Source organism: Aphis gossypii, chromosome 3 (assembly GCF_020184175.1).
Source record: "Aphis gossypii isolate Hap1 chromosome 3, ASM2018417v2, whole genome shotgun sequence".
NCBI classification, from domain to species: Eukaryota; Metazoa; Arthropoda; class Insecta; order Hemiptera; family Aphididae; genus Aphis; species Aphis gossypii.
The window spans coordinates 4,387,069-4,401,014 of NC_065532.1; the positions used below are offsets into that span (position 1 = coordinate 4,387,069).

Here is a 13,946-nt window from a genome sequence, read left to right on the forward strand (position 1 = left end):
GTGATATATATATTATATAAGTGGTTTGTAATAATATTATGGCATCTACATTATAGGTTTTGTAATAATTAGGTACATCGAAGTACAATGTATACATTGTAATAATATCATAAATTTATAAATCATAATCATTAATTTTTTAAAGATTCTAACTACTTAACTAAAATTATAAGTAGGTACACATTACACATATACGTTCATATTATGATGTATCTATGCATACGTTTATTAAATATTGGATAAAATTATATTAGGTTTATTGGATGTTTTATAATACTTGTAATTAATGAATCTTTGAATAATTATTAGGTATAAATTATACTTTTATATATTTTTAGGTATATATCTAGTTTAAAATTAACGTTTCAGAAAACATATTCAAATTTCAAATACTCAATGTATTACAATTTAGGATAAGTATTTTTCTTATTTTACTGAAATATTAAAAATAAATAAATGAATATGGTTTAAAATAAAAATGATAAATTATTGTTATATTTAACTATTTACTCATAAACTTAGTTTGAAAATTGAATTTTCATACTTCATAGTTCATTTTAATATTTTCATAAAACTTTTAACCTAGATCTAGATGATCATTAAATATGGCTAATAATTTTTGAGGGGGTAATAATTATTCTTCAATTCGTGACTCGTGAGAGGTTACGCCCCCCTTACAATCAACATATGTTACGTCATCCTCATTTAATCTATTTAATAATCAAATATAATCTATAAATTATAAAACTAACTTTTATTTTATTTTATTTATATAGATAAACAGTGTTAAAAGTGTTTATGACAGACCAACACCTGTATCAGCATTTTTTTTTTTTTATATAAGGTATTATTTTATTTTCTTAGTGAAGTGTTAGCGATTCTTAAACATGCAATTTTCAAAATGAATTATGATCAATAAGTAGAGATACTAGATCATATATTATTAATTATTACTTGAGAAATGGTTTAGTTTTAGTATAAACAAAACCAATGTATATTACTATCTTAGGAGGTAGGTACCAATATAATATGTGAATGAATTTATCGTGCAAGTGGGATGTGACGTAAAATATTTCGATATTATAATCTAATGCATTGAAAAAAAGCATTTTGAAAAAATAACATTAGACTAAAATATTCTTATATTATTTTTGTCCATAATAAAATTTATAATATAAATATAGCTTTTAAAATGTTAAATCGATAATAAATTTGACAAATATCGAAATAACAATATTACAACAGTAGTGTACTTGTGTTTTAAACTTTAAAATTGTAAAATAAACTGGTCAAAAAGGTCTAAATTCTACAAAATAAACTCTAACAAATGTTGGTCAGTAATAATTTAATATTTATTTTTATGCTTCATGATAATATGTTTTAAAGTAATAATTAATAAAGATCTATGAGTTTTTTTTAGTAGTGATATGCTTGTATAATGCACATTATCATAATTATTTGTTCTTTGTCAAAATATCCACCGAAATTGTATAATATATATGTTAATTGTTAATAAATAATAATATTTCATTATTTGTAAATACGTGTTCACTGTTCACTTATTTACTAACTTTTAGAAACTACATATTATGTAGTTGAAAATAGCATTTTTATAATAAGGCCTGTAATACATAATTACATCTTACGTATATTTGACTTAACTATTTATCGTTACTATTAAGAACTAATAGAAAAGTTGAAGGATAATTAGGTAAAAATTGACACTCACATAAAATATTATGTATAATTTAAAATTTATCTCGCTATAATAATTAAATACTATAATTAAATAATATAAATAAATACGAGTATTTGGCTTCAGATTGTTAAATTAATTGTACAAATTGTTATTTGTTATTTTACTATAGTCTGTACGTATAACATAAATATTTCAGTTACCTATTAGATAAGGCTGACATCGTAGTTGTCACTTGTTTTACATATCTGAAATTTGCTGTATATAAGTTAATTTTTCTAATTTATACATATACACCTATTTTACCTATTATTTTAATGGGAATCAAACTTGAGTTTTATGTATATAATAATTATAGATAGTCCATGTAGTCATTAGTTAAAATAATTAGAATGTTTCTATATTTATTTAAATAATAAATGTAGCATACAGTTAGTACTAGGTATGCAAAAAATGGAGAAATCGTAGATATATTAGTAAGGATATTAGCTATTATAGTAGTATATAGAATCAAACAATCGGTTTTTAGTATAGATTTTGAGGAAACAATTAGGTTATGATTATGAAAAAAGTATAATTAGGTACAACTGCGTGCAAGTATAGGCTTTGAACAGTTTTGACTTTTTTTATCCAGACGCAACTTATTTACTATTAAATAAAACTTGGGACCCAAGTAATATGCATTATGCATTGAATTATCTGAATAAAATACATTATTAACAGTTTTGAATTTATTGTACTGTGTATATAACCTTTTTATACAAACATTATTTTTAGTACTTATAGGGTATCGGTCAATTATAAATATTATATTGGTCATAAATTTATAATAGGTACCTATATATGGCATATTTTTTAACATAGTTGAAGTAATTGCCGTTTCATAAATTTTTAATATTTTTTAGAACCTAACAAAATTTTGTTCAACAAAATAAATGTATAATCATTAGAATGTTGAGGAATTAAAATATAAAAGATTTAAGCAACAATCAGCAATAAAATATGATCTTTGATTATTAACAATGATTTATTAATTAGTATATTTAATAGTTAAACAGTTGTTTAATGATAAATATTTATTATTATTAAGTACAGACTGGTATCCAATAAAAAAATATAACTAATATTTGGTAACAATTATTCTATATAACAACAAATTTAATAATGACATTGAAATTGATGGAAAAAATAACGAAAAACCTTTAATAAACTTTAATAAAGATTCTTTGTTATTTTTTCTTAACCTAACCTAACTTTATTAAGTAATAAAGTTTATTAGTAAAGTTATTAACCTCATGATAAGATAAAATGGGCTTACTTTTTGTATAATTAGTTGAATTAAAGAAGATGTGATGGTTTTTATTTTAAATGAGTGAGACGAAAATTGATTTTAAGTTAATATGAAAAAAAAATTATTTAACCGAAAACGAGCTTGTTGAGAAATGAAATGTTTTTATGAATTATGAGTATCAGATAACGATTATGTATAAAAAAAAATAATGAAACAGTCAAACGAAAATACAAAATATCAATTTAAGTGTTATATTTTCAATCATATTAATATATCTCGCAATAGATAATATAGGTATCTATGATATGCGCAACAGGTATGCATTGTATTGTTTAAATAAAAACTGTAATTACAATCCTTTTGATAAATAACGTTATTATTAAGAACAATTCACGTGGATTAAAAGACAAAAAACTATCACTTCTGTATTCACCTTTAAACGTGTGTCCTTGAAAAATATTTATTGCTTATTGATACATGAATATAATTAAAAAGTTGTAGAGTAGCTAGTATATCTAATACCTATGCTGTGTACTTGTATAGAATATATAGTGTACTAAAACTTCTAAAAACACTTGCATTCACATTCGTTTCAAAATGTATTATCATTCATTGAACCTCTATAAAAAGTCCCTTGAAAAAACTATAAACCTAATCAAAGTGGATACTTATTTACAAACATTTTTAGCAGAGCTAAAATATGACATTGAAAAAGCATATTTTTATGGTAAGTTTTTAATTTTTATGACTAGTTCAAATTAAATTTTGAATAGAATTTTGATTATAAATAAATAACTGAAAGGATAACATTTAAGTGATTATATATGTGATTTACGGTTGATAATATAGTATACCTATGCATAATAATATAATATAGGTACTTTACGTAATATTTTTATTGTAAATAATTATTATTGTTATCTATCTATTGTTATATAATGTCATAAAAATTGTATTCCAATAACATTAAGTTTAGATGACCATGTAAGAAGAACTTATAATACTACTTATTAGAATAAAAAAATGTATTATATCTACTGCATGTTACTCATAATACAGTTTTTTATTTATATTTCTTAACAAAATTATAATTTGAAAGTGTACGCAATCTAAATTACTGATAATATTAATAAATTGAGGTTTCACACGTATCATTTATGATATTAGGTATTATTTATTTATTTATTAGTGTTATTAGTATTTTAAGTATTATTCATACATATTTTTACATAACAATTATCTCTTATTAGTTAGTAGTTACCATTAATTTCAATTATGTATATACGTGTAAATCCTCACATAATATACAGGGTGATGTTTTAGTAAATATTAATTCTTCTTGAAAATTTTTTGGGAAATCAACGTTTTGTATTTTTAAATAGCTCACTACTATACTTGTGTCTCATAATTTATTGTGATATTTTATTAATTAGCCCTTATAGTTTTTTATTATAAACCTAAGTGAAATTTACTCTACGCCCTTCTTCGAAGTTTTTTTTTATTGGCTAATAATAAATATAAATGCATATTAGTATATTTATATATTACTAACTTAGCCGGAAATATTTTGCTACTATATAATTTAAATTTCCTATTTAATTAATTATATTATGTTTCCGATACATTGTATTATTTAATAATTTCACATATTATTTTTAAATATTCAAAATAACTAAATTTGACAAAAAGCCTTGCACCATAATTCTATTCCAATTATTTGCTTTAATAATACATTTTTCGTGACTTATTGTATGATAAATTATACTTTGGGGAGTCATGTAAATATTTTTATCACTACCTATGTTGCATCAATGACTGGGTGTCCCGGAAGTTTTAGATGAACCTCGAGGGTGTCTTTAGCAAATATAAGAAGTCAAGCATCATTATCCATTATCATATGGTAACACAAATTAATGTTCGATTTTCAAATATCATGTTCAAATAAATTATTTTATCGGAAATTTTTATACACATAAAGCATATAGTATACTAGAATATAATATATAATATAATATAAAAACTACCTATTAGGAAAAATAATTACACAAATACACATGTAATCATTTTCTTCTCCAACAAATTATAAATCTAAAATAATTTTAATAAATAAATTGTTGTCCCGATATTATTATTATATTATTGTAAAGGTATACCTATTCAATAATTTGAAAAAAAAAAAATTTGACAACTTAACATTAGTATAATAGAATGTACCTACACCAATTTCAAAATTTTAAAAGTAAATTTAAATTCAATACATATCATTATAGTGGCGCACCCTAGGGGGGGATTTGGGGCTTAAGCCCCCCCAAAAAATATTTTTTCATTAAATTACACATTATTATAGCAAATATAGTATAACAATGATAAATTATAATGTTTTTTTTTCAAATTTTATTATTATGTTAGATACACATGTATAACATAATAGTTCAATATTATGCGATAAGGTTTACTTATGTTTAAGGATAAAAGAAAAACTATCAAGCCCCCCCCAAACAAAAATTTGGGTGTACGCCTGTATCATTAAAATAATTGAATAGGTAAAAAAATTACTCATTGTTTAAAAGCCCAGTTTTTTTTTTTTTTTTTATTAGCTTTCAGTATAACTATTACAGCTCAACAATTATTTTAAAAGACATAACAGATGCAATTCTATAGAATATAAATAAAAATACGAATACAAATACAAATATTAATATAACCTATAAGTATAGATAAATTATAACGATGAAATAAAAGGTATTACAAAGTAGTAAATAAACAAAATCATATTATGAAACCAGCCTCCAAAATAAAATTAATAATTAAATTTGTTACTATTACCGAATTAGAGTTGAGGATGGAGGTAAGAAAAGCCCAGTTATAAAGTAGATATAATTCGGTTAAGTTAAAAAATGATAATAAATAAAATAAATAAACTAACCACATTCATAAACCTTTCTTGAAATATGGTATTTGCGTTAAAAAATTACCCCATGAAATACCTTTACAATAAAAAGTTATTGGACACCTTAAATGTTACTATATAAAGAGAATGATCCATGAGTGTACACGCAACGTTCGTTTCTGAATACATATTTATGGTTTTAAAAAACCAAAAACATTTTAATTTTAATTCAAATAGTTTTAGATAATAATTTTTTAACAGAATATTTATCTGAAAATGTCGATTTATGTATGATATTAAACATTCAAACAATTTTTTTTCTTATTTATAAGCACTTAAAAGTTTCGATAAACTATAAACCATATGATGTATCAGAATTTCGAGGGGTGTTACTAGCTATACGGTGTTGTGGCTCAGCCACTTCAATTCGGATCTTATCTAAACTTTGAATGATAATAAGAAACCAATATTGGTTCAATATTGGATGTATGCATGTATCCATCATGTATTTGGAAAATATTCTACTTCAGAATTTCGTTAATGAATATCGTATGGGTCGTAGCCACTCAGAAAAGTAAATAATTACCACGATAAAAAGAAGAAAAAAACCATTAAAAATCAAATCTGTTTGCGAACTAGCATTTGTCGACACGTCGTGTTATAATCTATGTAAGTACTTAAATAGTACTTACAACTATGCATTAAGCGAGTTAATAAAAAAAAAAAATCACTAAAATTCGTCTAAAAAATCGAGCGTTATACACGATATAATATACAATATATACATAATAATAATCGTTGTCGATGCTTACCACTATACATTTTCACTTGCTGTTCGTCGATCCACAGGGACAGATCGTCCTTTTTCGTCTGTTGCTGATGCTGCTGCTGCTGTTGCTGCTGCTTGTGCTTGAGCGAGCACACGACCACTGCCGCTGCGCACAGTGGCAGCAAGTACCACCCCACGGCCGGTAGACGAGCCATGCGGCGTGGGCGGCGTCGCGAACTTTTCGCTGGCGATCGCGTGAACGGTGTACTATTTATGTCTTTTAAAACGTACGATTTACAATATTATACAAATAATTTAAGTAGGTATAAGGAGGAAGATTATAATAATTATTATTGCGCGTTACGCGGCACGGTTGGCTCGCGGACGTGTGAGGCACGCCGACACCTGCTGTGCTCGTGATTTATGTCGCTCGGTCGTGTTCGGCGAGACGACGTATGCGCGGCGGTTACGACGCGAAGTGATACACGATTTTACACGCCGATAAAATGATCATACGTGCGTGTAGTTTCGCAAACAACGGGGTTTTCGGAGAAGGGACGTGGCCGGACCCGTTAAAAATGATCTATCGTCGCACGATCGACGTATTCTCGGCGGCAGCGGCGGCGGCGATCGTCAAAACAGGTGCTCGCGCAGTATTTATTATTTTTGGTTTTTCTCCGTCTCTCTCTCACTCACGTCACCGTCCAGGGTCTATGGAAATCCCGTCCGGTCCGCGGGGTTACGGTGGTGTGTATTTAGCCCGCGGCGAGGTTCTGTCAGCGGCGGCGGCTGCGGCTGTGTCGGAGGTGGCGGTGGTGGTAGCGGTGGTGGCGACGATCGACGGTAATAATAATAATAATAATAATAATAATAATATACAATATGGTATATATCCAATATTTAGTGTATTTAAACCGATTGTGGTGCGAGCGCCGCGCCAACTGGTTTTCTCGCCTAACCTAACCCAACTGACCGGGTTCGCGCGTCGGCCGGCGGAACGTCTGCCCCGTCGTCGCTCCCGCTCGCTGCCGACGACGACCGCGACGCTCGCCTGTTACAATGCTGCCGCCTGTCGCCGCCACCGCCGACCTGCCCGTGACGGGCGGCGGCGTCGGCGACGAGACCGGCCGGACCAGTTGTTGTCCGCCGCGATGCGGACACCGCCTCGGCCCTACTCTTTTCACACACCGCCTCCGCCACCGTCTGCGCACATATTATTATAATATATAATAACATTATACTTTTTTATTATATTTTATAATATTGTAGATGTACGATAATCACCTACGACTGCCGATTCGACGACGACGAAGTCTTATACCGCATCATGTGTTTTATAATAATAATTTTATTATTATCGTCGTCGCCGTCGTTGCGATGCGTCGTACGCGTAGTTGCGTGTTAAGCTTAAAATCGCGTACGAGTACTACGCGTGATTCACCCTTTGACATTATTTTAAGTCCGGAAAATATTATCGGGGTTAAAAATACTATGTTCCCTATGTATGAATATTAAGCACTTGTGATATCTCAAAACATAATTTAATTATAATATACCTCCTCGGGAATCATTATAAACTGCAAGTTTAAAAAGTCAAATTAAATGTCATTAAATTGATTGTGCGGTATTGATTTCAACAGATTTTTATAAATCATCAGTATTCGCAAAGGGCTGCTCGTCACGTCCGTAAACGTATACGTACAACATATTTATAACAAATTTCCGTTCGACCGCAGTCTTAAAGTTGGCTTTAATTTTAGATTAAATTTACCAATCATCAGACTTACTGCTAAAATAAAGGCCGTTTGTTTTTTAAGATAATTACAATTCATCTGTGGTATGATCATTTTTCAAATGTAATAATTTACACATTATATTCATTGTTCATAACTAGCAAAATTAAATTAAAATATTGTAAAAAAACCACGCACAAACAACACAAGTAATATTTGTAACTATATAAGTTTGATAATTGATCAATTCACTCTAATATTAAAACTAACAAGAGTTTGTTATGCTAAACGCTAATCTATCATTCTGTACGAAGAGATAGAGAAGATAACAAAATTAGCTATAAACATTGTTGTTAATTACGAGTTGTGACTTATAAAATAGATATCTACTTTATTTATGCGAATATATATGAACTTAAGACTTAGTCTCGTCGTGATGACACATGTATATTATTATAGGTTATGTTCGAAGATTCGCTTGTTGCGTCTTTATCCGGTGAAATAATTTTATTATTTTTTTTTGTTCCCTACTCATGTACACTTACGGTATGATATGGGCTTATATTATAGTGTATCGAACATATTGTATTTTATATTACATCATTTTCGCATTTCGCACATCACGCATGTAAAACTATTATATTGCCTGAAAATTGTCAACGATTGCTTATTTTAATCCTTTTCGCTAGCGTGTTGATTTTCTAACAATTTTGACTATATACACACACACACAAATTATAGTTATAGTCACTTATACCTACTAAATTATGCATATATAAGTAATAAAACAAATTTTCATCTCATAAGGTAAACGATAGATTTATACTTACCTTGCTATTACATATTCGATTTTTATTTATTACATACTTACAGATGCGAGTTAGTCTGTGTTTGTGTTAGTTTTTAAATATTTTTTTCACAACCCTTTTGTTAGCTATTTTAAATTTATTTGCGTGTTATAATATAAATCTTCAGTAAACATCGACGTTAATATTGGTTACCATTTTCGTTTTACATTACCTTTATACAATATACATTATAGGTACATACAAATATAAATTAGCGCAATGTGCATGGTTAAAAATATTTTTGTGACTCACTCTGTACGTAATTGTTTAACTTAGTCCATTTGTATTGTGTCTGTAAATGGAGTGGTGAATAGTGATGATCACGTTACAAGAACTATTGTTATTAATAACAGAAACAAATTAATATGTCCCTGTCAGGCTGTAGTTAGACAGATTGAAAGAGAATGCACCTATATTATAATATAATGTAGGGAAGATAATTGATTGTGAAAAAAAGAGGGTGTATTTTTCGTTTTGACGTACGAACGGTATATCTTATAATTGTTCAATGTAACACACACACACACACACACACACACGAAAATAATAAAATGCGAGTTTTAGGTACTTACATATACTTATAATAGTCATTTTTATTGTTTTGATGTTGACTGTACCATGCATTCATATTTCATTTATAATATACAAATATATATTATATTTACTATAGATTACCTATAGGTATAAGTACATATAGGACATAGGTATATCGTACATATTAATGTTAAGTTTTTAATATAATATATCAATTTTATAATTAGTAAAAATAAAATTAGATTCATTATATTTATATTATTACTCTTCGTTATATATGGACCTTATTCATAAAAAAAAAAACATAAAACTTATAGAAAAAAGGTTATTAATACTTACGAAATGTCAATATATTTTTATACAGTAACACTGCTATAAGTATTAGTAGTGAATATGGACAATGGATTAAATATAAAAAATATCATATGAAATTATGTAAATGTGTAATAAGAAAAAAAATAATCGATGAAACAATAATAATAATATGCCTATTATAATTTATAAGTTATAAAATAAATCAATTAGACACGATTATTGTTATACAACTACCTATATATATTATGATTATTTTTTGTTTAAATATATAAATATACACCATAATATATATTAAGTGCATAATAATTTTTACGTAAATACAAAATCCAAGCCCTTAGAGTTTATAAAGGCGTCAAAATATTTTATTATTGTTTATTTGTATGCAAAATATTAAAACCTATTAGAAATATATAAATATAAGTATCCAATCCTTAGAATTATTTTGTTTAGAAATAATTTTATTTAAATAAATAAGATTTAATAATTAGTTTGGTAATATTATTTATACATATAGGTGTTAACGCAATACTTTATGTGGGTGTTTTATTTTACAAGTTGTTTGAATATAAAAATCGCACTACCTACTGTTTGCTTTAAATAGTAACTTTTATTTTGTAAATATACTCGCAGACATGGAAATGAAAATTAAGATAAATCTAAGTGAAAAAATCGAATTAAACATTAAATAATAAATAATACTCCTTAAAAAATTTAACCATACATCCATTAAAATATTTACTATTGTATTACCTATCGAATATGTAAATAATTATGTAATTAAGATGATATTCTTATTTAATATATTATGTAAAACACTAAAACGTTATACTTATTATATAAGTAGGTAAGTACCTATTAAAGGAATATGGAATAACCTTTACAGCTACACTCTGGCATGAAATATTGACTTTGACCAATGACCATCACTAATAAATTTTTGTATAATAACCATATAGCAGGTATTTAGTAAAAACAATTTAATAGGTATACATGATTTAATATATTATTGTTTTCTTTTATAGAATGTTAATAAAAAGATAAACTATAATCACTAAAATAATAACTACATCGCATCTAATATTTCAGATTTTTCACAAATATTTGTAAGTAGAATTAGAAATTATAAAAAAATCAATCTAAAAAATCCAAAATATCAACATACTTAACTTTTATAACATGGGCACCTATACTAATCGTAAAAGTTCTCTTTCATACAACTGTTGAGCTGAAGTTTGCCCTTAGATCTTGGTACAAAAAAATCTATCTTATAGAACATTCGTGATAGTTCAGAACTACGATGTAAATAAAATTATAGCATAAGCATTTTCGCGTGTACCTATTCAATATTTATCCAGTAGTCTAGGCTTACCTAACTACCTATGTATTATGTATATAAATGCCACTAAAAATATATCTTAAATTCGTTACCTAGGTACTGAAAGAAAAACTCTAAAATAAATTTATAATTATATATGAAAATCCTTTAAGTCAATTAAATAGGTATTAATAAGTAAAGAAAATAATTGATTTATACTTAAAGTGTACAAATATTATAATAATTTATACTAAATTAAATATCATACTGGGATATTATTTGAAATACATTAAGAAATAAAATGTTTAAAAATTATGCGTTTAAAATATAAATACTATTATGATACTTAAAAACCAAATGATACACATATTTTAAAGTTTATTATTGTGTTATAGTGAGTAGGTACTCTGTTTTTAAAGTAACATCATGATATAATTGTTAGTTAATTTAAGATAGGGGAATTTTCGTTGCATTACAACAATATTATAAATACCTATATATATTATACATATTACACGCGCCTATTGTAGCAACCTATACTATGTTCAATATTCTATATTATATTATTATTCATAAACTAAAGCATCTTTAACTATATATACTATACACTTCAATGCAGTACTCTTATATACAATATCAACATTTTATGTACTTCTATACAATGAGCTATAATTACAATATTAATAACGTATTTTAAAGGTACTATTATAGAGGCATAGGTAGGTACATTTAAAATGTGTTAACCAGATACCTATACTTACTTAATACTTGGAAATTATTTTTGTAAAATAAAAAAGTTAATATGATAATACATTTCAAAACAACTTGTTTTTGTACTATCAAAACGTATAACATTTGCAAAATTATGCGAATGATAATATCGGTACCGATGGATAAACTCAATAATAGCTTTTTTTAAATACAATACGAATAACGCAAGTATAACACTACCTATATATAGGTAGACTATATAGAAATGAAAAAAGGATAATATCCAAAGCGTCACGATATGCCGTGGAGATAAGACTTCTGCAGACACAAAAAACGCTGAATACACAACCCATACTATTCTTTATGCGCATATACACAATATAATATAATATAATATATATATGATAATACATAATGTAAAAAAAAACATGTTTAACAGGACGGCTCCATATTTGGCTCATCGAAACAGGTTTATGAGAGTTTTTACCCTGGGATAAAATATGTTTCGTGCAATAGCTTAGATCTTATAAAATTAATTATAAACACTTCTCGTATAGAAATATACCTATCTATGACTATTAAAGTGTTGCTACAGCAACTAGGTATTGTCTTGCAAACTCAATAGACATTTTGGGAATAACTTTCAATTTTATAAAACAAAATAACACGATCATGCGTGCATTAAATATAATATAAATGCAATGGTTCACAAATTACAAATATTTACTTACTGGCATCTATAATCGATGTATTTTAGAGAGGGTGTGATTATGATATTTTCAGTGTACTTATGTGCCATTTTCACGATTTTAAATATCTAAATAAAGAACCGATCAACTATGAATCGCGGTGAATTGGTCGCGAACATTTGATCGCCGGTGAATTGATCGCGGATGAATTTATCGTGAATATAATATTGGTCGCTAAGATAATTGATCGTCAAACGAACAATTTTAGTTTTTTAATTTTTTATTATAGTAATTACATAGGTAGTTAATATTTAATATAGGTACACATCCGAGTTTTATGTTTATTATTTTAGAAGATTCAAATACTTTTACTTATTTTTAAATAACGTACAGTAAATCCAATTTACAATGTGCAGATTAACAGATATAATAATCTTATATAGGTATTATTATATGATGTACACACGAGATAATTGAACTAGCGTGGCAATAATTTAGATAAGCTTATACGATCTTTTTTCTTTTTAATTTAATTCCAATAACTATTTGACTATAATTAATAATTAATAATTCAATTACATACCTATTTTCATTTGTTGGTAAAGAAAAAAAGTTTTATATTTGTATTCTTAAAATTTAAAGCACAACACCGCATTAAAAAACGTTATATGTAAATATGAAATAAGTTATCAAATCTTCTTTTACGACTTAAGAGCAACAAAGACTTAATATTATACTCCTAAGTCTTAATATAGAAGTCTATTGAAAAAAACAATGTTACTATGACTCTTCGATCAATGTCAAGGAGCTTAGAAACAACTTATACAAATTACGATTACGATGAACTTGTGTAAATAATTAAAACTCAGATGGCTGCACTGCTGAATGGGAAAGAGAGGCCCAACCACTATTTTGTACAGCAGACTCTTATAGTATAAATATAATATACTATTAATATAGTTTAATAGATATATATTGACGAAAATGGGATTTTATTTAAATGGTGGAAACGGAAATCAAACCTTTTTTTAAATAATAGAATGCCTTTTAAAGTAATACTTGAAGGGATTCAAAACGGACTGTTTTTCATGAAAAAATACCTACATTTTCATTACAATTTACAATATACATTAATATTGAATACTAGACACTAGT

General features: G+C 26.8%; 1 protein-coding gene across 2 annotated transcripts in view; it reads right to left on the bottom strand.

Moving 5' to 3' along the window:
* Positions 1-13,467, bottom strand: part of LOC114125629 (protein shifted) — a 29,651-nt gene extending 16,184 nt beyond the window's left edge. The window contains exon 1 of one of the 2 annotated variants that reach the window (XM_050205024.1): positions 13,375-13,467. In XM_050205024.1, coding sequence (XP_050060981.1) covers positions 13,375-13,384 — 10 coding nt within the window. In that variant the 5' untranslated portion in view covers positions 13,385-13,467. Of the gene's footprint in view, positions 1-6,689; positions 7,779-13,374 lie in introns of those variants that run through there. The other variant, XM_050205023.1, reaches the window with a different exon arrangement.
* Positions 13,468-13,946: the final 479 nt, after the last annotated feature.